The sequence below is a fragment of the Xylocopa sonorina genome, chromosome 15, assembly GCF_050948175.1.
Source record: "Xylocopa sonorina isolate GNS202 chromosome 15, iyXylSono1_principal, whole genome shotgun sequence".
NCBI lineage: Eukaryota > Metazoa > Arthropoda > Insecta > Hymenoptera > Apidae > Xylocopa > Xylocopa sonorina.
The window spans coordinates 5,980,957-6,002,588 of record NC_135207.1 but is presented as its reverse complement, the minus strand read 5'-3'; the positions used below and the strand labels follow the sequence as shown (position 1 = coordinate 6,002,588).

The 21,632-nt window shown below is 39.8% G+C and overlaps 3 protein-coding genes and 3 non-coding genes across 7 annotated transcripts; 1 reads left to right on the top strand and 5 right to left on the bottom strand.

Annotated features, from left to right (window-relative positions):
- Window positions 1-106: 106 nt before the first annotated feature.
- Trnav-cac (transfer RNA valine (anticodon CAC)) lies at window positions 107-179 on the bottom strand. The gene has a single exon. It is a non-coding gene; the product is annotated as a tRNA-Val (tRNA).
- A 346-nt stretch (window positions 180-525) lies between these two features.
- Cos (kinesin-like protein costa) lies at window positions 526-3,927 on the bottom strand. The gene has a single exon (XM_076907110.1). The coding sequence runs from the start codon at window positions 3,827-3,829 to the stop codon at window positions 1,280-1,282; it is 2,550 nt and encodes an 849-aa protein (XP_076763225.1). The 5' UTR covers window positions 3,830-3,927; the 3' UTR covers window positions 526-1,279.
- A 1,066-nt stretch (window positions 3,928-4,993) lies between these two features.
- Window positions 4,994-12,244, top strand: LOC143430804 (lipopolysaccharide-induced tumor necrosis factor-alpha factor). Its single transcript, XM_076907232.1, has 4 exons — window positions 4,994-5,222; window positions 6,665-6,835; window positions 8,903-9,176; window positions 11,915-12,244. Exons 2-4 carry the CDS (start codon window positions 6,670-6,672, stop codon window positions 12,015-12,017), a joined length of 543 nt encoding a protein of 180 aa, XP_076763347.1. The 5' UTR covers window positions 4,994-5,222; window positions 6,665-6,669; the 3' UTR covers window positions 12,018-12,244.
- Window positions 11,010-11,132, bottom strand: Trnal-caa (transfer RNA leucine (anticodon CAA)). The gene is made up of 2 exons: window positions 11,095-11,132; window positions 11,010-11,054 (listed from the first exon to the last, which is right to left on the bottom strand). It is a non-coding gene; the product is annotated as a tRNA-Leu (tRNA).
- Trnav-cac (transfer RNA valine (anticodon CAC)) lies at window positions 11,512-11,584 on the bottom strand. Its single transcript has one exon. It is a non-coding gene; the product is annotated as a tRNA-Val (tRNA).
- A 1,685-nt stretch (window positions 12,245-13,929) lies between the features above and the next one.
- On the bottom strand, window positions 13,930-17,543 carry Nachralpha2 (nicotinic acetylcholine receptor alpha2). 2 transcript variants are annotated; one of them, XM_076907230.1, is made up of 8 exons: window positions 17,280-17,543; window positions 16,442-16,673; window positions 16,300-16,344; window positions 16,106-16,215; window positions 15,849-16,029; window positions 14,968-15,670; window positions 14,294-14,502; window positions 13,930-14,223 (listed from the first exon to the last, which is right to left on the bottom strand). In XM_076907230.1, the coding sequence occupies exons 2-8, from the start codon at window positions 16,619-16,621 to the stop codon at window positions 14,017-14,019; spliced, it is 1,635 nt and encodes a 544-aa protein (XP_076763345.1). In that variant the 5' UTR covers window positions 16,622-16,673; window positions 17,280-17,543; the 3' UTR covers window positions 13,930-14,016. The 2 variants fall into 2 exon arrangements, with proteins under 2 accessions (XP_076763345.1, XP_076763346.1); XM_076907231.1 differs by having other exon boundaries at window positions 14,977-15,670.
- Window positions 17,544-21,632: the final 4,089 nt, after the last annotated feature.

Genomic DNA, 21,632 nt, shown 5'->3' with positions numbered 1-21,632 from the left:
TATTATTGATATAAACGTGAAAAGTGTGGACTTTTTAATATGAAATTGTAAAAAAATGTTTAATTAATCAATCTATTTTGTTAATGATATATAAATTGCAAAAAATTGTTTCCGCCCGGGATCGAACCGGGGACCTTGTGCGTGTGAAGCACACGTGATAACCACTACACTACGGAAACCACGTTTTAGTTGTTTCTACATGTATTTTATATGGAATAATAAATATTTTATTTATTTAAATAGCTATAATTCTTAGTATAACATTTCTCAGCAAACGCTTGAAACCTACTAAATATAATATTATAGTTAAAACTAATAAAGTAATACTACATTTGGTTTCTTTAAGTTTACCTGGGATTGATTTTAGGGGATGTTACAGGAGGGAAGTTGATCAATTGACACGGTGTGAATACAAATTTTATCTCGAATAATAAAATTTCCATAGTTTTCCTATTTCATTTATTTTCGCTTCTAAATTCACACTGTGTAGTTTTATTGTTCAATGAAAAACAGACCTTTTCCTGAACGATCGATCATTTATTTGCGGTTTGATTTGCGAAAATGTAGAGGATATTAATCCTTTGGCTCTTGTAATGACAATATCATTGATATTGATGTATTTACAAAAATTGCAATAAATTACACGTAAGTAAATGAATATATTGGCTAATGGAATCACTTAAAATATGAATGGTAATGTCTACTATCGAATATTTACCTTATAATTATACTATGTTCAATATAATGAGTATTCTGAATTGATTGTAATAACAATTTCGGTTCTTCTTCTTCAAAGAAAAAAGTACCACTGCATTTATTATATTTAAATGCAATATTTATTCAATAGCTGCTCAAACATCTCGAAATCTGGAGTATATGCAAATGCTATTTTGATTGAAATTTCACGAGTACATTACTATGGATTATAGTTTGATTTTACTTTACGGTTACATGATAAATACCGATTTTTAATCGAACGAGAAAGGTGGTAATTAAGCATACAATGAAACTTTACATATTCATTGTCTAATTTAGATTAAATTGCTAATATTGCTAAGTGTACTTTCCGAAGATTCGAATACGAGTATTCATGCCACGAAATATAAATGTTTGAATACTTTTATAAACTTTAGAAAGGTACGTTCGAAAGAAAAGATAGTGAACGACAAACCGAGTATTAAATTAGTGTCTCGATAAAGTAATATCTAAATACTGTACAAAAAAAAATAAAAAATAAATGCTATTTGAGAAGAAATATAGAACTATTTCTTAGAAAAGTTCATTTATTTTTCTGGTCGCAGTCGGTGGTTTTTTGTATTATCAATTTGTTCCGCTGCCTAGTGACTTTGGTAGTGGGTCGACTACTGGGTGCAATTTGCTTCAACCCTTGCTGTGATATTTTCGCTGGGCTGGTTGTACGCGGAAGTGTCGGTCCTTTCAAAAGAGCTTCGACATCCGCCAGTCGTTTCCTCAGCGCCCTATTCTCACGTTTATACTTCGCAAGCTCGGAATCCTTGTCCAGTCTCTCGTGACCGGAATTACTGGTCTCTTCAGCGAAGTGTCTGAACATCAGATGCAATTTTTCCTCCTGCTCTCTTTGCATCAAGACTGTCCTCCTCTCTGCCTCCAATTTCGTCTGTTTCAGAGCATTCGTCAATGTTTGTATTTGCCATTCCTGTGTTTCAATGTGACTCTCCAATTCGGCTGTTTGAACCTCCAGATTCTTCGAGCTTTCCTTCAAATCGATTACCTTTAGAAAATATTTATAGAACAAAGTTCTCATCTCACCATCCGAAAGCTTCGCTAATCTCTCCATCAACATTCTTTCTCCTTTTTCCCGCTGCGATTGATTTTCGTCGAACCCTTTTCGTCCACAGATCATTTCGTTCTTATGTTCGATCATAGCGTCGATTGCCTCGATAGTTTCTCCGCATTCTAATAATTTTCGTTCCTCCACGGTGGATAGTGTCTTCTCCTTTTGAAACTTTTCGTCTAAATCGCATTTCTCGTCTACCAAACAGTCTCGAGTGCGTCGCAAATTACGGATCTCGTGACGCAAAGCTTCCTTTTCGTCAATATCAGCTGTTCTCTCCAAATCCATAGATTTTTCTTTCAAAACATGATCAAGATGCGATATTCTCGCACTGACGTCTAATAAATTCTTTTTCTTATCAGAGTAGTCGGTTTTTAATCTTATATTGTTTCTTTCGTCCTCACTTTCAGACTGCATCTCCTTCAACTTGGAAGCCGTTAAATTATACTTTTCTTCGAGTTCGCGAATCTTTTTCTGATCCCCAGCTAGTTCCTCCTCCAATTGTTTTTTACGTTCCTCCTCTTTTTTCAGTTGCTTTTTCAATTTCTCCATTTGCTTTTTGGAAGTGTTCAAAGAACTTTCTAGTTCTAATACTTTCTTAGCAGAATCGCCTGCGATTTGTTTTATCATTTCGATGTCTATCAATCTCTTCTCATAATGTATAGCCATATTCTTATATAATTCAATTTCCTTTTTATGGGCTGATTTTTCCTCTGCATCTTTATGAGTGCAAGCATTCTCTGCTTGAGCGAGTTGACTTCTGGTATTGTAGTATTCTTCTTCTAGTCTACTCCATTTTCGCTGAAACTTTTGTTTCGCACTGGCACGCGCATCCGAATTTTTTATCATATCCGCGATGAATTTTTCTTTTATTTTGATAGTTGTTTGCAATTCTTCTATACGCTTGTGAGCTCCGTCCAGATCGGACTGAATTTTTTTCACCTGAGTTTGTTTCGCCTCATTGTTCAATGCCAAAGTCTTCAATTCCTTTATCGGTTCTGATATTTCTGTTGTTTTTAGAGCATCAATTAGTAAATCTGGTGAATTATCATTAGGAATTGCTAAATTTTCATTGATAATTATCTCAGACTTATGGTTATCTAAGCTTCTTATATTAATAAATGCTTTATTATCTAACATTTGATTCTGGTATGGTTTAAGACTATCGTTAAAGGCTAACACTTCATTACACATTTCAGAACCAGGTAGCATTGAATTTCTTCTGGAATTTGGATTTCTAAGTGGTACAGGTCTAGCAGCCGGAACATAATTATTATTAGTATTCATAGACCTTGTCAGAGTTGGAAGAATTTCTGTATTTGCTTCTCTAAATTCATCTTTTTTAGAATCTACTATTCTATCCGTTTCTATTTTAAACTTATTCATACATTCATCTAATTTTTCTAAGAATTCTGGGTTTTCTGAACTAACATCACTGTTTTCTTCTTCCTCTTCTTCTTCATCATCATCGTCATTAGTTTCATACAATTCACTCTCTGAGCTAGATGAACAATTCAAATCGATCTTTCTCTCCATGCGATGGACAGATTCGTCAGTTTTTTCATCGGTTTCCGTTACTTCTTCTATTCTTTCTAATGACCTTCTTGTATTTTCTGCGTAGCCTTGCAAGCTAGTGGTATCATCGCTAGCGATACATTCTTCGTATTCCTGTTTCATGCATAGCCATTGTTCAATCTGATCTTGTTCCGTATGAGGTAGAATGTTACTTGTCATTAGCTTAGTGAAAAGGCCCTCTGCGTTCGAGACTAGTTTAGACCATTGCGCCGCTGCAAACTCTAATCTAAATATATCAGCACTTGAACTATGCTCTCCAGATGTAGCAGAGGTCATCGTATCGTGCGTTTCATCTCCTGTTTGCTCGCTTTCTTCTTCCGTGACATGTTGTTGTTCGTGATTATTATGCGGATAGGATGGCACAGTATTAATATAAGGTGTGTAACACTGATGATTGTCTAAGATCGGCTGATGATGAATCCAAGGAGTATAATGCATCATTTTGAAAATTTTACGTTGTACAATTTAACAGTTTTATACATTTAAGTGAACAGATATTTTTTTCTATAGACTCATTTCGTTTTGACGTATTACAACTTTCCTTTCCATCGTTTCTAACCTATTTGGAACCTTCTACGTTCCAAAATTGCTTTTTAAAGTTTTGTGATCTTTACTATTGTCCCTACATATTTTTCTATTCCAAGTGATTCACGCGCAACGCATTTAGTCCAATATATTCAAAAACATTTGACAGAATGTTTTTGCAAAGTTCTGTGTTCAATAAGTAACAGAAATATCTAGCAGAAACTGTGTGTTGCCAACTTCTACTTATTTAAACAAGGTTATACATTTGAAAACAGATAATATTAATACTTTAATATTCAAGTTTCACATCATATTGAAGTGGAAAATATACAAATTATGAATAACATAATAGCAATTTAAATGAGGAGAATAAAAGTGAGAAATTATAAAAGTAATTTAGTAAGATGAATCATGTAATATACTGGTGAAAATTTTCTAATCGTACAGTGAAAAATGAGAAAGTTAAGTTAAGAAACTTTCTGAATTTATATCTGCACACAATTTTCTTTACAAAACCTTTACAAGAACTTATATAGATCCTTTAAAATATCTATTAATTGGTAACCCTGCTGGCGGCATTCAATTCTTTTTAGTAGGGTTATCCAAAAGTCATTGTACTTGAAAAATTAGTGCTATTTCTTTGTGTACTTACTTAAATAATAGTCCACAGGTTGAAATTCAGCTTCTGCTCTACACACGATCACTTTTCTCCTTCCTTTTAAACACAATTACACTTTTATACGCATTTAAAAATCGCACGACATTTTTCACTACCGAACGCGCAATATTCCGCACCGCCACTGCAGGATACGAGACAATGAAATTACGTCTTTAATAATAATAGTATTATTACGTTAATAATATTTAACTGTTTGATCTATGAAAATAATAAAACAAATCTGAACAAAATAATTAATATTATTGAACGAATTTATTTAAATAGAAGTTATATGCGCGTACGACTGTTCCGTACGTCCGCGCCATTTGCACCGTTCCGCTTTTGGAATGGTAGGAGCGTTCTGATTGGTCGTTGGGGATTGTTGCAAATAACATCCTGTAAGTCATTTCAGCTATCGTATATGCGCCAGTTTCTCGGGAAGTGCCGCGTGTTTTTCCTTAATTCTGTCGTAAATTCATAAAAGAAGGAATTCGTTATGTCGTCAGAGAACAATTAAACGTCGTACAGCACGATATGCGTAACGATACTGTCACAGTGCACGTAACCTATCAGTTTTTTTGAAGTGTGCGACTATAACCTCGCCACCAGTGGGGACGCCTCAGCGTATTCGGAATTGAGATCTTAATTTCGGTAAGTACGCTGTTTTGTTACGTTCAATTGACATTTTCGTGTGACAGAAAGTTCATTTATCGCGTGTATCATCATATTTCGAGTGTGCTCTCAATTTTGATCGAGGTAAGCTCGTCAGCAATGTGAAAGTAGTTACATTGATGAGTCAAATTTTTACGTCATATGTGTATTCAATGTATCTAAATTAAAAAAACCAATATTTATTTCTCGCCTGTTCTACTTTATGTTCCATAATTAGACGCTTTTATATAAGCAAAGCCTTGTGCTTAACGACTTACTCAAACAGCTTTATATTTGGAAAGGGCATAAATATTGTTTAGAACAAATTACATATTGTTTAACATTTTACTATGTCGCAGGTTGATATTGGATTCAGATCTACAGAATAAAATAGATTTAAAGCAGTTCTTTTTGTCGTTAGTTTTTTTTTGTAGCACATAAATCTGTAGTATCTCTAAAGATATTAACTGATGTGAATTTGCAATTAATTTTTATTATAGCAGTTATTCATGTATTTAGAAAAACTTTACAACCTACATAAACGTAACCATTTAACACGTTTGCGGATGTGAATGCTACAGCATTCATTTTCATAATGATGCAGAATGACATAAATGTTATAGCATTCAAATCTTAAAGTCAATTATATTGAATTTAATTTTATATAACCGTATTATCTATATTGCTGTGGATGCTATAGCATTTATTGTATATAACAATTAAAATATAATAATCGGACTATCCTTATAAAATGCGTTTAATCAAATTTTGGATATCACAACCAATTTAAAAAAAAAATGAGTGTCAATTTTTGCACCCCGCTGAAACTTTTGTTATCCATGAACGTGTTAATATTCTGACTGAAAATCATATATGATATGCATGGTATTAATAATATACGCACATACTATTTGTATCTTTTATACTCTAATAATCTTACATGTTAAAAGTTACATGCTTTTGCAATTTTGTAGAATTATTTCAACATTTGCAGTGGTCAAGCAGTTTATTGGAATTCGGTTGTCTTATCGAAGTTACGTGTAGTCAAATAGTGTAATCTAGCCGCGACACAAGGTCAGAACGTAATATCTAGCGGTGCAAGAAACACGGATACGTTCCAGGAACTAAATTTCCTAGACACATCTCCGTAGATGAACACACATTGCTCTACCTCTATTACCTAACATCCGTTCAACTTTCTATTTGCACACGAGCACTTTCGCGCTCATTTGTACGTGTTGTTTTGCGTGCTCAAACACCGATTGCATCCGTGGGCCTTTGGCCAATCGACCTAGTTCGCAATTCGGATTGGGATTAAATTGCTTTAGGTGTACGATCGAGAATCGGATAATTTCGCGCATAACTGTTTATGTTTACTTATGTTTGATGTTGAAGCTTTACAGATCGATATGTATACTATAACAAAATATGTTCTCTTTCAGAAAAAATGGAGAAGAATATAGGATTCGCCAGTGGAGTTACTCAACCTTCAGGGCCTCCATCTTCGGCACCTCCGACCTACGAGGAGGCTGTCGAAAATGCAGCTCGTGTGTCTCGACAACCAAATGCTCCGCCATATCCAGTAGGACCAGCAGTAATGCCAGTGCCAACATGTAAATATCATTTTTTTATTTTTTAATACAGTAGCTATAATATACATATATCTACAAGCTTCCATCAGCTTCCTTTGGTCAGCTTATAGATTTTATTTTCACGTTTTCATCTTTTTGCGACCACATGCAAGCATCATTAGATAGGTAGGGAATTTAATACGCATAATGTGGTATCTCAATACACCTGAGGTTTAAGCAAGGTTTTCCTTTGTTCGACTGTTTGTTTTGGCTTTGTTAAGCTGTGTATACACCAGCGAACTGTTGCGGAATATTGCTTGCAATTAATTTCTGCAAACAGCTTGTAAACTTGGTATAATTACTATTCATTCTCTAATTATTATATACACGTTACGTGAACAGTTTATCAACATATTGCGCGAATAGACGATTTCCAGGAAATTGAATTATTATTTTGTTAACTAACAATTTGTGTAGACTAGTGTAGATAATAGATTAATGACACAGTATTGAAAAACTATCATCAGTCACAAGCATTTTGCGTCAACGATTAGATACCGGCTGCTTGGCGCAGACGAGTGGATTATAGTGTTATCAGTGTTTTCTTTTCCTATTAAGAAAAAAGTAAAAGTAAATACGTCTGCAGTGGACTAAACAAACTAATTGGAACAACATCTTTCTACACCAGTCAACAAGTATATTGAATCAGTGTTGAGCAAAACATTGTCGATTGTATCTCGATGTTTTACGGAGTTTCTATCGTCAACGACAAATGTTATTATTTGTGGTGCGTTTCTATATGGAGCAACAGAGACGAAAGAAAGACAGGGAACGCGTGGCAACACGTAGCAACAGAAAGAAATGTTCCTTCGGTTTACGCTCTTCGCTGCTCGGATCACAATGCACCACAGTCGTCAATGTTTGTTGTTAGCCTTGAAACCGGGACAAAACCCAATGTTTCTCTTATTCCATTGCTTGAGCGTGACAAAAGGTTTCTGTAAACGTATACGCGGTTTGGTAAGTTTCTGATGCTAATACGATCTTGCGTGGAGACGTATCGCGTCGCATGATTTATCCTTGAGTTCGCCCTGGACAAGGGGCTGCAGTTGGCTCCGAAGCAAGGAATATTTTGTAAGTGCAATGGCACTGGGTGGAAGTTAGCAGAACTTTTTGAAGGAGAAATAGATTCCACAGGCAGAAAACGATTTTATCGAAGCGTAGAATATTATAGTTTCAAATGGAGTAGAATGTGGATTATGTAAAAGACTCAATTAGCGTTGTTTAAATTAGATAAAAGATTTTATGTCCTGCTTATCAGTAATTCGTACACATCCGTGATAGAACATAGCACTGTGAAGTGTAGGGACAAATTACACGTTTGGGCGTAATTTCAGAAATCTTACAACTCATTTTGATGCATTTTTTTCATCAATAAGGAAGGGATTGTTTCACAAATTGCATTTATTTTTTGACCTAACTTTAAATACCTTTCACTCAATTTTTCGTATTTCTAGCTTCTATTTTACGATGGTATTATCCATTACAACGAAGCTAATGGTGACGTCAAGCAATACAACAGTATTGCCAAGGAGGAAATAGAAATACTATATATAGTGATGATGCATGATCGTGGTTAATACAATATTCTTCAATAAGTAGAGAACCTTCATTTTTTGTTCGAATTATTTTGATTTATATACAAATTATGCCGAGTACAATACGACACGTGCGAAGCATAGAAACAAGTAATAATACAGGAAATTCAAGATCACGGTATTATCTGACCTTGCTCTGTGTGACGTGAAAGATATACGCGTAAATTCCTATCTTCAATTTATCACAGAGGAGTAGAATATATTTTTGCAATCGTAAAACATAGTTTTTTGGAAAATAGGAAGAACATTATTAAGTTGAACAAATTTAGTTAACAAATATTGTCCTATTTCAGTGTTTGCCCTGCTCCGAATGTAGTACTTGCGTTTAATGAGTACGTAAATGAAAACGTAGATGTAGACATACCTTTTGTAATAGTTACTGTATCTATTTTCGTACAAATTGGTGGTAATTTGTGCTTATTTACTCCATTGATCGAATTCATTGAAATTTCAGTTAATCAGCTACCGAATCAAACGACAATGCCATACGCACCGCCTTATTTAGGTCCCAGCGAACCTCCGTTACAATCACAGACACAGTACACTGCAATTCCAAATACGGCGCCAACGTCTCATGTTCAGATCGTTTGTCAACCAGTAATTCATTCACTGGGCCCAAGTCCAATGAAAACGACTTGTCCCACATGCCATGCCAATATTAAGACAACCACGACGTCGGATCATCAGCCAAGCGCCCATCTCTGCTGCATTGCACTCTGTTTACTTGGGTGAGTCCACCTTAAATTGTATTAGAATACAGTATTGGAAATATTTATTGTATCACTCGGTTTTTAAACAAATTTCTAACATTCGGAACATTAACATTTACACCTCTCTCGTTATTAGAATTAAGATTTTCATGTAATAGTGTAGAAAACCATCTTTTTCTGTCGAATTATGGACTTCCAAGTTCCAGTTGCGCGCTGTTTCGCTCCAGTATGCATACCTGCAAGGATCTACATCAAATACTCCACTCCTCACCCCTGTACGGCTTAGGTTTATGTGAATTTTTTACTTACTTTTAAGGTGTAGTATCGGCTGTAAAAATTACAGCTAATTAAGTAAAGAAATTCCTCAATTTTCGTTGAACGGAAAGAGTCAGATAAGTTATATCTCCCGCTTTAGAGGTAAGAGAGAGAAAGGTATATAAGAAAGCTATAGGAAAGAGTGAGACAGATAATGGCTACCCTGTTGTAGAACCCCTGGCGCCATCTCTGTAAAAAGTGCTCAAACTGGTCGCTCAGCGTTATCGACAGCGAAGTGAACTACTGTAGCACTAGCGCTATCTGTTGGAGAAGTGCTGAAACTGGCCGGCAATTAGTTTGAGCACTTTTTACAGAGATGACGCCAGGGGTTCTAGAGTAGGGTAGTAACATCTATCTCACTCCTTCCTCTAAAGCGGGAGATATAATTTATCTGACTCTTTGTATTCAATAAAAAATTTCTTTGCTTAATCAGCAGTACTCTAAAATCCTGCAATTAAGATGAGAGAGAGCAGCAGAGAGAAGGAAAGGGAGGCGGATACGAAATTGGGAAGGCAATAGATGTGTAATATACACGGTGATTCACTACTCGCGTGTATGCAGCTGTAATTTTTACAGCTGATACTACACCTGCAAAGCAAATAAAAAGTTCACAGAAATCTAATGTAAATTAGAAAGTGATACAATAAGTATTTCCTGCATTTTTTATAGCATTCATGCCATAGCAATTAATGCTTATACTGCTTTTCCGCTTTTAATTTTTATTTTTTGTATTATTCATTTGCTTTTTTTTTTAATGTCAGTTTTAATGAACATGCATTTCCACACCAATGAGAATGTCGTATAATAGAAATTGAATTACACATATTGGATTGACCTATTCGTTTCGTACAACGTAGTAAATACAATGAATTTAGTCTTAGAGGATTTTCGCAGTTGTACGGTTAAGTTCTGGCTGGTTTAAGTTCTTGTCAATGTAATATATCGGGTGTTCTTGTTTATTGGATATTTTTATCGATGTCACAGTGAACCATATTTTAAGTGTCTATGTTCTATTGCCTTGATTGATGTATTTTCCACGCTGATCTTTCGTCGAGAATCGTTATTGTTCCTAGCCAGCTTAGGAATTATTTTTTCTCATTGTGTATTATTCTAGCCACTAGATCATACCGGAATTACACTTGGAAATTGTACTTTGATGTATGCAGTATAGAACAACAGTTGTTCTATATTGAATTTGTTGGGCTTTTATTATTTAAAAAATCGCCTGCGAATAATCATCTTAAAGACAGATACAGTAATACATTTAATTACTGTAATCTAAAGTAATCGTGAATTGAAACAAATAATAATAGTATTTTTCATTAATATTTCTACAATCATTATCAGGCAGTCACTGCGTTATTTTTTCACTATTATAAAATTAAAAAAAAAATATAGATGTTCTGCAGTGGGATTTGAACCCTAGATACGCCCGTCACTCCCGGCTGAGAATCTCTAGAAGTATTTTTTATAAAAATTATTAGTGTAGGACACATATTTTGAATGTTGATATGTCCATTAAATGGCAAAAGAATTTGTCAGAAGTGGGATTCGAACCCACGCCCTCAGAGAGGACCAGAACGCCCATTTAACTCAGATTTGAACTGAGGAAGGTAAGAACCTTGAGTCTGGCGCCTTAGACCGCTCGGCCATCCTGACACTTGGTAGTAGCTGATCATAAAATAGAGAACATGGTTTTTCCTACCCTTGGTAGCTGCTCCGTAACAAGTAGTGTCGTCCACTTTTTTATAAATTATATTGTATACTCTAGGCAAAATGATGTGATTGCATTTATAAATATGTATACGTATAATTTCTTACATTGATAAATTCAATCGTAATACAATACGTTGGTGCCTCGTCAATTTTTGCAACGATTGATACTATTACCAATGACAGACTCATTGAAATACTAATTTTTCAAGGTAAAGCGTGAAAAATGATAAAAACCACGAGGAACATTAAAAAGTGTATTTCATTTTGTTACTCTCCATGAAATATTTAGTAACAAAATGTTAAGACAAAAGAAAGGATCAGCTGTTTCTGCTCGGGATCGAACCGAGGACCTTGTGCGTGTGAAGCACACGTGATAACCACTACACTACAGAAACGATATCCTGCTCCTTTTTCTATGCATTTATCCAGGAATTTGCAGGACTATTTGCTCGAACCCCTTTGTAATTGTAGAAGGCTTGAATCGATGTGCTTTTATATGCTAGAAAACCCGCTGCCAATCCGACAGTGCCATTGATTAACGCTTGCGCGATGCCTCTAGCTTTGCGAAAGGATGTTGCTTCGATGAGTGGCACGAAGAATGACAGCCGTGTGAATCCGAGTCATGAAATCCTTGAAATCTCGAACGAATGGTGTGACCTCCTGTTGTGTGCGTGTTCTCTCGATAGGAACCGAACGGGTCGATCAATTTATATTTGAAATTTCAGATGTTGCCTTTGCTCGTGCCTGCCGTATTGCATGGACAGCTTCAGGAGTGTTCATCACTTTTGTCCGGCATGTAAAGGCTATATCGGTACGTGGAAGTGTTGAATCGAGGCCGGTACCAACGCGTTACTTGTATATCGTTGCGCGTTATTTTATGTAATCAGATACAATTGTAACGTTCGAGGGGGTAGTAGATATTCCCCCTGTACGGCGCGTATTAATGTAAAAGGTGGAATTATCCGACGAGATTTTCATAGTTCTTATCGTGAAATACTATGTATCTACAACTATATGTGTACGACGCTTATTCCTTGCGAGACGAGATACGTATGGGAGAAGGAAGAGAAGGAACAACCAGTAATGCGTGACGGTTACAAAGATTATTACAGATTCCATGTTGATTTCTAAACGGGACGAGCGATCGGGTATGTTACGCGTGGGATTTATAGGTAGCGTGAAATATTATTAGAAAGATATTTTTGAGCCTTGAATCTGAGAGCCGTTTTGTTCTCAGTTGCATTTATTACATTCCATGTAGCCTTAGGAAAGATATATGCCCGGGACGCGAAACCCTCGAAGTGAAGATGAAACGACGATCATTTTTTCTCATCGTTTTCGATTTTTCGTTGATGATAAACGGTCAGGTCGAGAATCGTCCTCTTGCTTCTTTCGATGTATTATCTTAGGGGACGAGAGAGGAGAGAACGATTGGTTCAGAGCGAGCTAAGGACCGAACTGTCTGTTCCAGCACAATGTCCCGAAGAATGTTCAATGTATTTTTATTTTTATATTTTTATTGGTGCTTCCTATTGGACTTTGAGTGAAACATATTTCTGCATATATTACGTATGTGTATGTATATATATATATATGAGGTATCGTATGAGAAAGTGATATTTTTATTCAAACGTAGAACATCCGGATGAAATTAACGAAGCGAAAGGTATATACGGTACGTCTATTTCCGTCTCGTGCTTGAATAAATATAGTACTCCGTTGAGCTGATTTATATCGAATTTATATATCTTCTGTAAAGGAATGTTCCGAATAAAAAGAATAATTTTTTGTGGATCCGTTCGAGCTTTCATTAGCGTTCCAACGGGACGATAAAAAGTGTTGCAAGCAGTTGCGAATTACGTGATATGAAACGTCTCACGTAATAAGAGATTGCAGCTGATACATTTCTGTTTGCGTGCATCGTGCTCTTTACTTCGTTTTACATAATATTACATAATTATACCCATCGTCTCCTCGGCTAATCGCGATACCAGTAACGCTGAAAACCTACTGCAAACAACGTCGACGTTATTATACCACGTTCGTCTGATCTACGTGCGACTGGTACGATCGATTTTGCGTTTCAATGTACGACGTTTCTCTTGTACGTGTTTGATACAATAAACTGTACTTTCGTTTCGAAGCGTGCACAGATCCGTTTAGAGATCACAAATCGCAAGAGTTTTAAGCTGGACCAGGTACGCGCGATCGTGAATGAGATGATACGAGATGCTTTCGTAATTGTTTATTTCATTTTCATAGGCGTACAATATATCGAACGAGTTCGAGTACATATTTCGTTTTTTTTAATGAAAAAGGTTGATTGATATTTTGCTTTCGTTTCTGTTTTTTTTTTGTAGTAATTGAAAAAATTGCTACATAACAATTTCCTCGATCGCTCCACGAGAAGATAATCGAATCGAGCGCGAAAAATGTTTTCCCCCTATACACAGTTAGACTTCGATGGGCGATTAACGTACCGTTTCGTTTACGTTCTACGGAATCGACATTAAAAAATCTCTACGAGTAACATCGCAACGTCTTTCCAGCGGAACGTTTTATTGTTGTTAAAGAGCACTTGTTAGTCGCGTGCACGTGTCATACTGTCAAGTACAAATCAAACGTTTCGACGTCTCGAGATAGACGCTAATGGAAAATTGTGTATTTTGTAGTAAAAAGGATAGAGAAGCCGTGGGTGTTGATTCGACTCGAACATACTTTTTCATTCGACATTGGCAGCGACCAGGAATCTTCGATGAAAGACGAATGCGCGCAGAAATCAGCACCCCAGCTTCCTTGTCTGCTCATCTAACTGCTTCTAACAGTTCTACACGAGAGTTTCCAACAAGTCACCATGAGGAAGAAACTGCTGTTGCGCCACGGAAGAGTACTCCATGTCGATTGGCTTGGTGTTGTCGCGAAGCGCTGGTGCCTCGCAGAGAATGATAAACGTGCCGACGATCGAAGCTATTGTAAAGATCCAGAGGAAGAGTCTATCGAGAACCATCGCCACGAAACCCCAATCCTGATCTTCCTGTTACGAAAAACATGATTAACTCTAACGATTCTGAACTTTCATTTTCAGGTTGCACGTGTGTACATACCGCATTGAACTCGTCTTGTCTTTGTATGTGATGCTGGATGAACATCACGTTATGCAAAGCTTTCTCCAGCTCGAAGGGGTACTTCTTCTTGGGCGTCACGTCGCTCAACGACTCGTCCAAACCGGACATCACTGTAGGAAGTCCGTTGTAACCACCGATTCCTCCTAGGAATCTGTTGTGGGCAGTTGTCGTGTGAAGCCCGTTGCAAACTAGAAACGGTCGTCACACACGTGTATTCTTTTCTTTTCAATCGGTCGTAACCGGGATTTTGCTCGCGAGAAGAAGTATTGCAGTTAGTTACGATTAGTCAGATTAATCGAACAATCTGTGATAATCGTACTGTTCGTGTTCCTCGTTAAAAGATGCTCAGCTACAGAACGTCGATCGATCAAATAACTCGCGTAGATCCATCAGACACAGCTAATAACATTTTTGAAGCATAGCGATCTCACAGAGACAGTAGAGTTCTAATAAAGTATTCAAACAGGCGGTGACACGTGAGAATACTATGGTCTCAAAACTACCAGAGAACATTGAAAGCTTTTTAAAAGCATTTACGAACAACCGTGTTCATCAGGCATCTTTAAACGCGAAACCAAAAACTTATGGACTCGTCGACCGGATTCCTGCAATAATTCGTGCCGTTGAAATGGTAAATAAAATAAGATAATTACGGTATATACCATCAATCCGTTGATGGCGGGCAGAATCCGGCGAGGAGATTATCGGGGATGATTGCACGGCTGCTGCAACAGCAGCGTTGAATTTACTCTTCTTCCCGGATCTACCTCTGCCGTGTATCTTGTGCGCGGCGAGGTCGTTTAGGAGATCGTCCGGCACCCTCATTAAAAGCAATTTCGGTAATCTTCTTATGAAAATCTTCCTGACCCACGGCGCCATTTTATGGGTGCTCGGCTTGCGGTAGTGAACGTTCAGTATTACGATCGTTATAACCACCGAGAGGCCGACCAGGATCATCGTGAAAAGCAGGTACTTGCCGAGTAACGGCAGCGCCAACGACGTGGATGGTATGATCTCGGATATTAAAAGGAAAAACATCGTCTGCGATAGCAGGATGTTAATGCAGAGGGCGATCTTCTCGCCGGAATCAGCTGGCAGGTAGAACGCCAGCACAGACAGGTACGAGATGCTCACGCACGGCACGATCAGGTTCACCGTGTAGAATAACGTTTTACGTCGCAGCGTGATGTTGAAGAAGATGTCAGGGTAAGGCTCGTCGCAGCATGGATAGTATTTCTTGTGACGTTCCGCTGGTACCCCTAGTATGTCCCATTCGACGCTTGGATAGTACTCGCGAAGATCGATCCCAACTTCCACCTTGTCTCCTGTGTTTTGATTGATGTGCTTCAAGTCGATCTGCGAATACGATTCAGACAAGAAGCATAATCAGAACGATTTCTTAACTAAAACGTTCCATCTTTGATTATTCCTCGCTTTGGAGTATATTAATCAAAGTTGCAACGTTATTAAGAAACGAGGATGCAATTAGAGCTACTACTGATGATTAAGAAGAATAGTGTACAGATATAGTTACCTGGATACCATCGTAAGTCCACGAACCGAACTTCATGAAGCACGTCTGTTGATCGAACGGAAAGTATCGAACGTCTATCTCGCAAGAGGATTTGAAGATCGCTGGAGGCGTCCAGAGGACCTTCCCCGTGTAATGCAAAATGGCTTTAGTCATCGTGGTCACTCCGTACTCACCGTCCGCACTGAGAACAACGTTTGCAGTAGAAGAAGAGAAACGCAGGAAGCGTCAGAGAGTAAGTTAGAGCTCGTCTTACGTACTTGTTGTAAAGTACAATGTCAGGAAGCCATATGTGCTCGCTGGGTACGTAGAGTTCGGTGACACCACCGTATTCTGCTGGATCCCATTGGAACTTGTGATCCTGCCATTCCTGTGGAAAGTTCGTCTTCGTTAGTCAACGTGCACACGACGAATCGTATTATCTACTTGCGAAAGCCACTCGTGAGACACTTACGTGTTCGAGCCAAACGTTCGTCGTGAGAATTTGATCCTTCAGATTCTGAAAATGTTCAAGCGTTACTGCTTAATCTTGCTCGCTCGATTTCTAAGCGTTTCTGGATTAGATACTTCAATTATGTAAAAAGGAATCCACGTACGAGGTCTATGAGTTGTGACAGTCGAAGTCCTAGTTTAACAACTACGGTGTCATTATTATTAGAAACGGGTCGGATCAGTCGATTGTAATTCGACAGCAAATCGTCGTACAGTCTCTTCGCGTCGGGATTGCTGTAGCATATCCTCGCGGAGATGATCAGAATGATTGTCCGCAGTATCATTTTGAGTTAAGTGGTGCTTGGCTACTTTCGAGGTTCGAGTCCAATCGGCATCCTGTTCGTTTGCGCAGGAAATTTCGTACAATTACAATTGGAGAATTAATTGAATTGCGAATTAAAAAAAAGGCCAGCGATTTAATTCAGCTTATATAGCCGGACGTCGGTAATTTAATTATCCTCTGCGATGCTATTAATACTCGCGGTATTACGAACCTGTTGCGTTGACTACAGTCTGGTTATATTAATCGTTTCAGCGAAAATAATTGCAATTAATAAGCGTTGAACATCATTTTTCTCGAACTCAGACTCATCGTTTCGAGTCAACGTTCTGAGATAAAGACTGAATCGCGCTTTACATCTACGATCACGCTGAGTACAACGTGAGACACGATCATCCTGAAGTACCGATACACATCTATCATAAAGATGTTTATTTGATCATAAATCTTCCTCATCGAGTTCCCTCCTTAAAATCGTTAGGTAGAAAACTAACTCGAGACGCGTATCTCAAACTTCATCTCAAACAATTGTCAAAAAGACGCGTCGAGCATGTACGAAAAGCTTTGAAATTCCAAAACCCATCGATTCGAAATAACAAAAAAGAAACAGTACGGATCTGATCGAATCTGGACATTAGAAGTCTCGACGAAGTGTTACGTACTTGGGCTCCCGTTTCTCTTCAGGCTCCTCGAGCACTCTCTCGAACAGGTCGGATCTCGCGTCCTCTCGCGTATCTCATAATCTAGCGCGGTTCTCTCGAACGTCGTGGCGAGGCCGCGGTGCGGGACGCGGCCGATCGGGATACGCGGATACGAGCTGCCGATCGGTCTCGCATTACTGACGCGTCTCTCTTCGTACGCGACACGTCGGGCGAGCGCAGAACAGAAATGACATTGTGTACAGCCAATGGACCACTGGATGATGTTACGTGCATCTCAGATTCGCCAGGATCAATACACCATTGCGCATGCACCGAGGTGACGCTGGGGGTGCCTGCGCGTTTCCGCCGGCTCGCCACTGCGCAGTGCGTTGCACCCCGTCGACGGTAGAAAAAGAAGCGAGCGTCCGCTGGTCCCAACCGGTCTCTCCGCCTCCTCGACGTCCCTACGCCCTTTCGAAACCGTCCTCCCCCTCGTTCCCGTGGAATTTTTCCACCCCACCTGCCACCGCCTTCGGTTTCCACCTATTCGCGTATGCACCGTGGATGTATCTATACGTTGACCAGGTCAATCGGTGAATAATCTCCGCGGTGCGAGGTATCGATGGAATTAATCCGCGAATCGAACTCGATTCGTCAAACGATCGTTCGTTCGTTGAAAGTATGTTAAGTATCTCTGTACCGTCAAAGCGGTATTTTGTTTAGAAGTATGATCGATTCGAAGGGATTCTCGTTCATCTCTACTTTGTTTCCCGTGGACCTCTTGGAGAACAGTATACCGTAGAGGTTTCTCGATGGTAATATGAAGTATGATGAACGAGGGTGGAATGGTGTTTAAGAGATTTCCAAACAGGGATGCATTTTTTATTCGTTCCTGCGCTTCAACCAGGTACCTCTGTGGTGAGGTATGAAATGCGATTTCGCCACTTTCAACCCCCTTCCGCAGTTGAGCCCGTATACAAGGAAGAACTCGTGTATTCGTTGTTTTCGGCTTGTTTTAAAGTGCACCACTCGGGTAACGTGGCTCCTTCTTTTGTTGGTATCGCCCTCTTTAGGGTTATACGTGCAAAGACAAAAGAAATTGATGTTACGTTAAGAGATTTATATGTTCAGATGCGATACTCCATCCCTCGTGTTACATTTGCCCAGCATCGAGTCTAAGCGTTAACAAGATTTCATAAATCAATACTAATTATCATTCGACAGTGTTCCCGTTCTTACGGAGGGAATTAGGGCGGAATTCAGTTTGGCAAATTCGCTTGCACAGCAATTCCACCGTTCCGCCGCGGCAGCTTCTTTCGCAGCCCGTGCATAGGACGATAAATGGGATTATTTTTCCGGGTTTCGTCGTTGCGAGGCACTAAGCGTGTTAGGGAACCACTTTCCAGTGGCAGCGACAGAGGTAACTACCCTTCGCTCTCCTCGTACGGCTGCACGCGCATACTGATACACTTTATAGTCCTGCCTTAAGTATTTTTTTAATATTAACGAGCCTCCGTAGACAAAACCGGATGCTCGAGCCCTGGTCAAATATTTACCGCGCCGTGTCGGCGAAAAATTCATCCGTTGTTATTTTTTAACAAGCCCACGTTCAACGCCCGCGCTCGACGCAGCCCGCGCGACTACGCTTCTCTAAACGTTGGACAAACATTTCCTTGTAACGAGAATCAATTCCGCTTTCCGTGGGCTATCTTGAATTGCAACGTAAAAGCGCGTCGGCAAATACGTGCGCGGAGTGTTACATCGAAAACCTTTTATTTCCCAACCAGCCATGGGGCGCGGAAGGGAAAGGAAGACGCGCCCGTTTACATTTCAGCGTCCTCGTGTTGGCCCTGTAACTGAAACTCGAGCGAGCGAAACACTCGCCCGTTTACGAGAATTCGTTAACGCGAGAGCCAACGCCGCTTCCATCGCGCGCGACCGACGACATTTTTCCCCCGGCGACAGAAACGAGCCATTATACGCCCCCGTACATTAGAGCGTCTCGTCCTGATACGCGGACGGTTTTCTTGCGCTTATCGCGCCTATATCTTCCCACCGCGTTCGTCTCGATGCGCCGCCTGGAGCTCGATGATAAACGCGCCTGTTTTTCCGTCCCTCCTCCGTCACGAGGAACCCGCTGGATCGCGGCGATGGTACTTTTTAGGGCGGAAAGGGGTAGCCTCCCTTCGCCTCGATAGAAATCGCGTGTACGTGCACGCGTGTATGCGGCTAAGGACGCGTACGATCGTAGCGTGTAAGCTCGCGGAAACGCGCGCGGCATCTGGTTGTGCTGAGGAATATGTTCTCCACCGGGGTGCGTTGAGATGCGTTCCCTTATTTTCTTCATGCTCTTGGCTTTCTCTTACCCTTGCTTCTCGTTGCTTGGATACTCGAAGTGTTAATACCAAGATGCTTGATCGGTAAACCGGGAGAAATTTACGAGGTTATATTTTCGTTACGGTACGACTCGATGGGTGTAGGTAGAAGAGGAGAAACAGGGACGATTTAAAAGGCGTTAGGCGGTTCGAAACGTTCTGCGAAGCGCGTGCTGTCTGTCTGGAAAGTAGCAAGATCGAATGTGTATCATTTGGGGTGTTTTCTGGAATTTCTTTCTTCAGCAAAATGGTTCTTGGCTGATCAAATTTATATTTTGTTACTTCAGGGATGTAGAACGAATCTTTTAAAGGGCATTTAGTTAGTAGTGTTCACTAAGAAGTAATCACACTCGAGTCCATAGCTAAATTTGTTTTATAAAATATAAAATTACGGAAAGTGGATGTTCCTCTCATCCCCTTATTTTTTTACGCGCACGTGTTCGTTCTGACCCGGCCGGATGTGGGTGTCAGTCACTCCGTGGCAAGTTATATTGCCAGGCTTCGACGTCTGCGCGCGTGATGGCCGATCATCCGGAATTCATTTGAATGCCCGCGCAAGCGAGGACCTGGAGGAACTCGTCGGGATGGGCTAATAACTATACGTCGGTCGAGTAGGAAAAGTCTGCTCTACCGCGTCGCGACGCCTCCTCGTGAAACATGCATTTGGTTAAAAGCACACGGTGTAGATGTGTGCACGCATCCGAGGCACACCGGGGTCTTATCCGAAGGCGTTGCGAAGTATTTTACGCTTTACGCCTCGCGCGCTTCCCTGCAACTGTTTCAGACCGGAATAAGAATGGTTTTGCGCTGTTATTTCTCGGACGAGGCACAATCCCTCTCCCTCTGCTTCTTAAGAAATATGCACTACGGAATAATGCACAGTTTAGTACGTATGATTTATGCACAATTTCTTCTGTACAAGAACATTCGTTTAGTGTCGTGTCATCGTAATCTTGGATGCATTTTTTTGTAACAATTCAGAGGGTGAGCTGGCTAATAGTATTCTTAAATCTTCCAATGTTATTAGCTCGTAGGTTTTCGTATAAAAAGAAACTTAGAATACCTTTTTCCTCGATTTTTTGCTACTGAAATTTATGTTCTAGTATTTTTTAATCGAACTTTCTTTTTTTCAATAACCTAGGCTTTGCTTTCCATTATAAGCATTCCTTCTGTCCACAGTTATTCTCATAGAACATCTTTGCATCGCAAATATTAACATTTCCATTAAATTTACCAATCGCTCAACAGCCACCAGTTTTTGTTAAACTAAAAGAGAGAGAGAGAAAGATGGCGAGGGTGAGAGAGAGTAACATCGGAAGTAACAGCTTTTCGAATTTCGTTTCTGTTCATTATCTGTGTTGAAAGTTCTAAAACGCGCGGGCAGGGTGTGGAGGGTGGTTGGGTGTGTATAGGGGGTTGCGCGTTTGAAATTTCAACGAAGAGCGCAAAACAGGTTACACCGGTGAAACGAGAGCGAGCCAGAGGGATCTTCTCTTTGTTGATAAAGGGGCTGAGAGGGAGGGAGAGAGAGAGAGAGGGAGAGGGAGTGAGAGACGAGAAATTTCGAAGCAAAGGGAGAACACACGAACGGCGGCGAATGAGAAGTGGTGCAAGGAGGTTGGATAGGTTGGTAGTAGACATAATGCGAGCATAGTCTAGAGGAGGAGGAGGGGGAGGAGAAGGAGGAGGAGGAGGGATCGAAGGGCTGGTTGGTGTCGGGATGTGCCTCGAAATTGGTTGGTTCTTGGGACGTACCGGTAATTAATGTGGTGTCACGCATCAAGCAGCCCTCTATCTCTTACCTCGCTACATGTTCCCTCGCGTTCCTGCACCAAGGAAAACTCCAGGGCCGCGAGATAAGCTGAAATCCCATTATAGTTCGTTGTTAGATTCTCCTGTCGTACTGTGAACAGTTCACCGTCCCTATCCTCCCTTTATCCTCCCTCTAGTGTCTCTCTTTACCCCTTTAACCCATCCCGCCCTCGAGCTCCCTTCCACT

Bases quoted from the DNA above. Each gene is read 5' to 3' on its own strand.
- Cos (XM_076907110.1), bottom strand. From the start codon at position 3,829: ATGATGCATTATACTCCTTGGATTCATCATCAGCCGATCTTAGACAAT.
- LOC143430804 (XM_076907232.1), top strand. From the start codon at position 6,670: ATGGAGAAGAATATAGGATTCGCCAGTGGAGTTACTCAACCTTCAGGG. The intron at 6,836-8,902 runs GTAAATATCATT...TTGAAATTTCAG, and splicing joins AGTAATGCCAGTGCCAACAT to TTAATCAGCTACCGAATCAA. The intron at 9,177-11,914 runs GTGAGTCCACCT...TTGAAATTTCAG, and splicing joins ATTGCACTCTGTTTACTTGG to ATGTTGCCTTTGCTCGTGCC.
- Nachralpha2 (XM_076907230.1), bottom strand. From the start codon at position 16,621: ATGATACTGCGGACAATCATTCTGATCATCTCCGCGAGGATATGCTAC. The intron at 16,030-16,105 runs GTACGTAAGACG...CGTTGTTCTCAG, and splicing joins GACATTGTACTTTACAACAA to TGCGGACGGTGAGTACGGAG. The intron at 14,503-14,967 runs GTAATTATCTTA...GACCGTTTCTAG, and splicing joins ACGGATTGATGGTATATACC to TTTGCAACGGGCTTCACACG.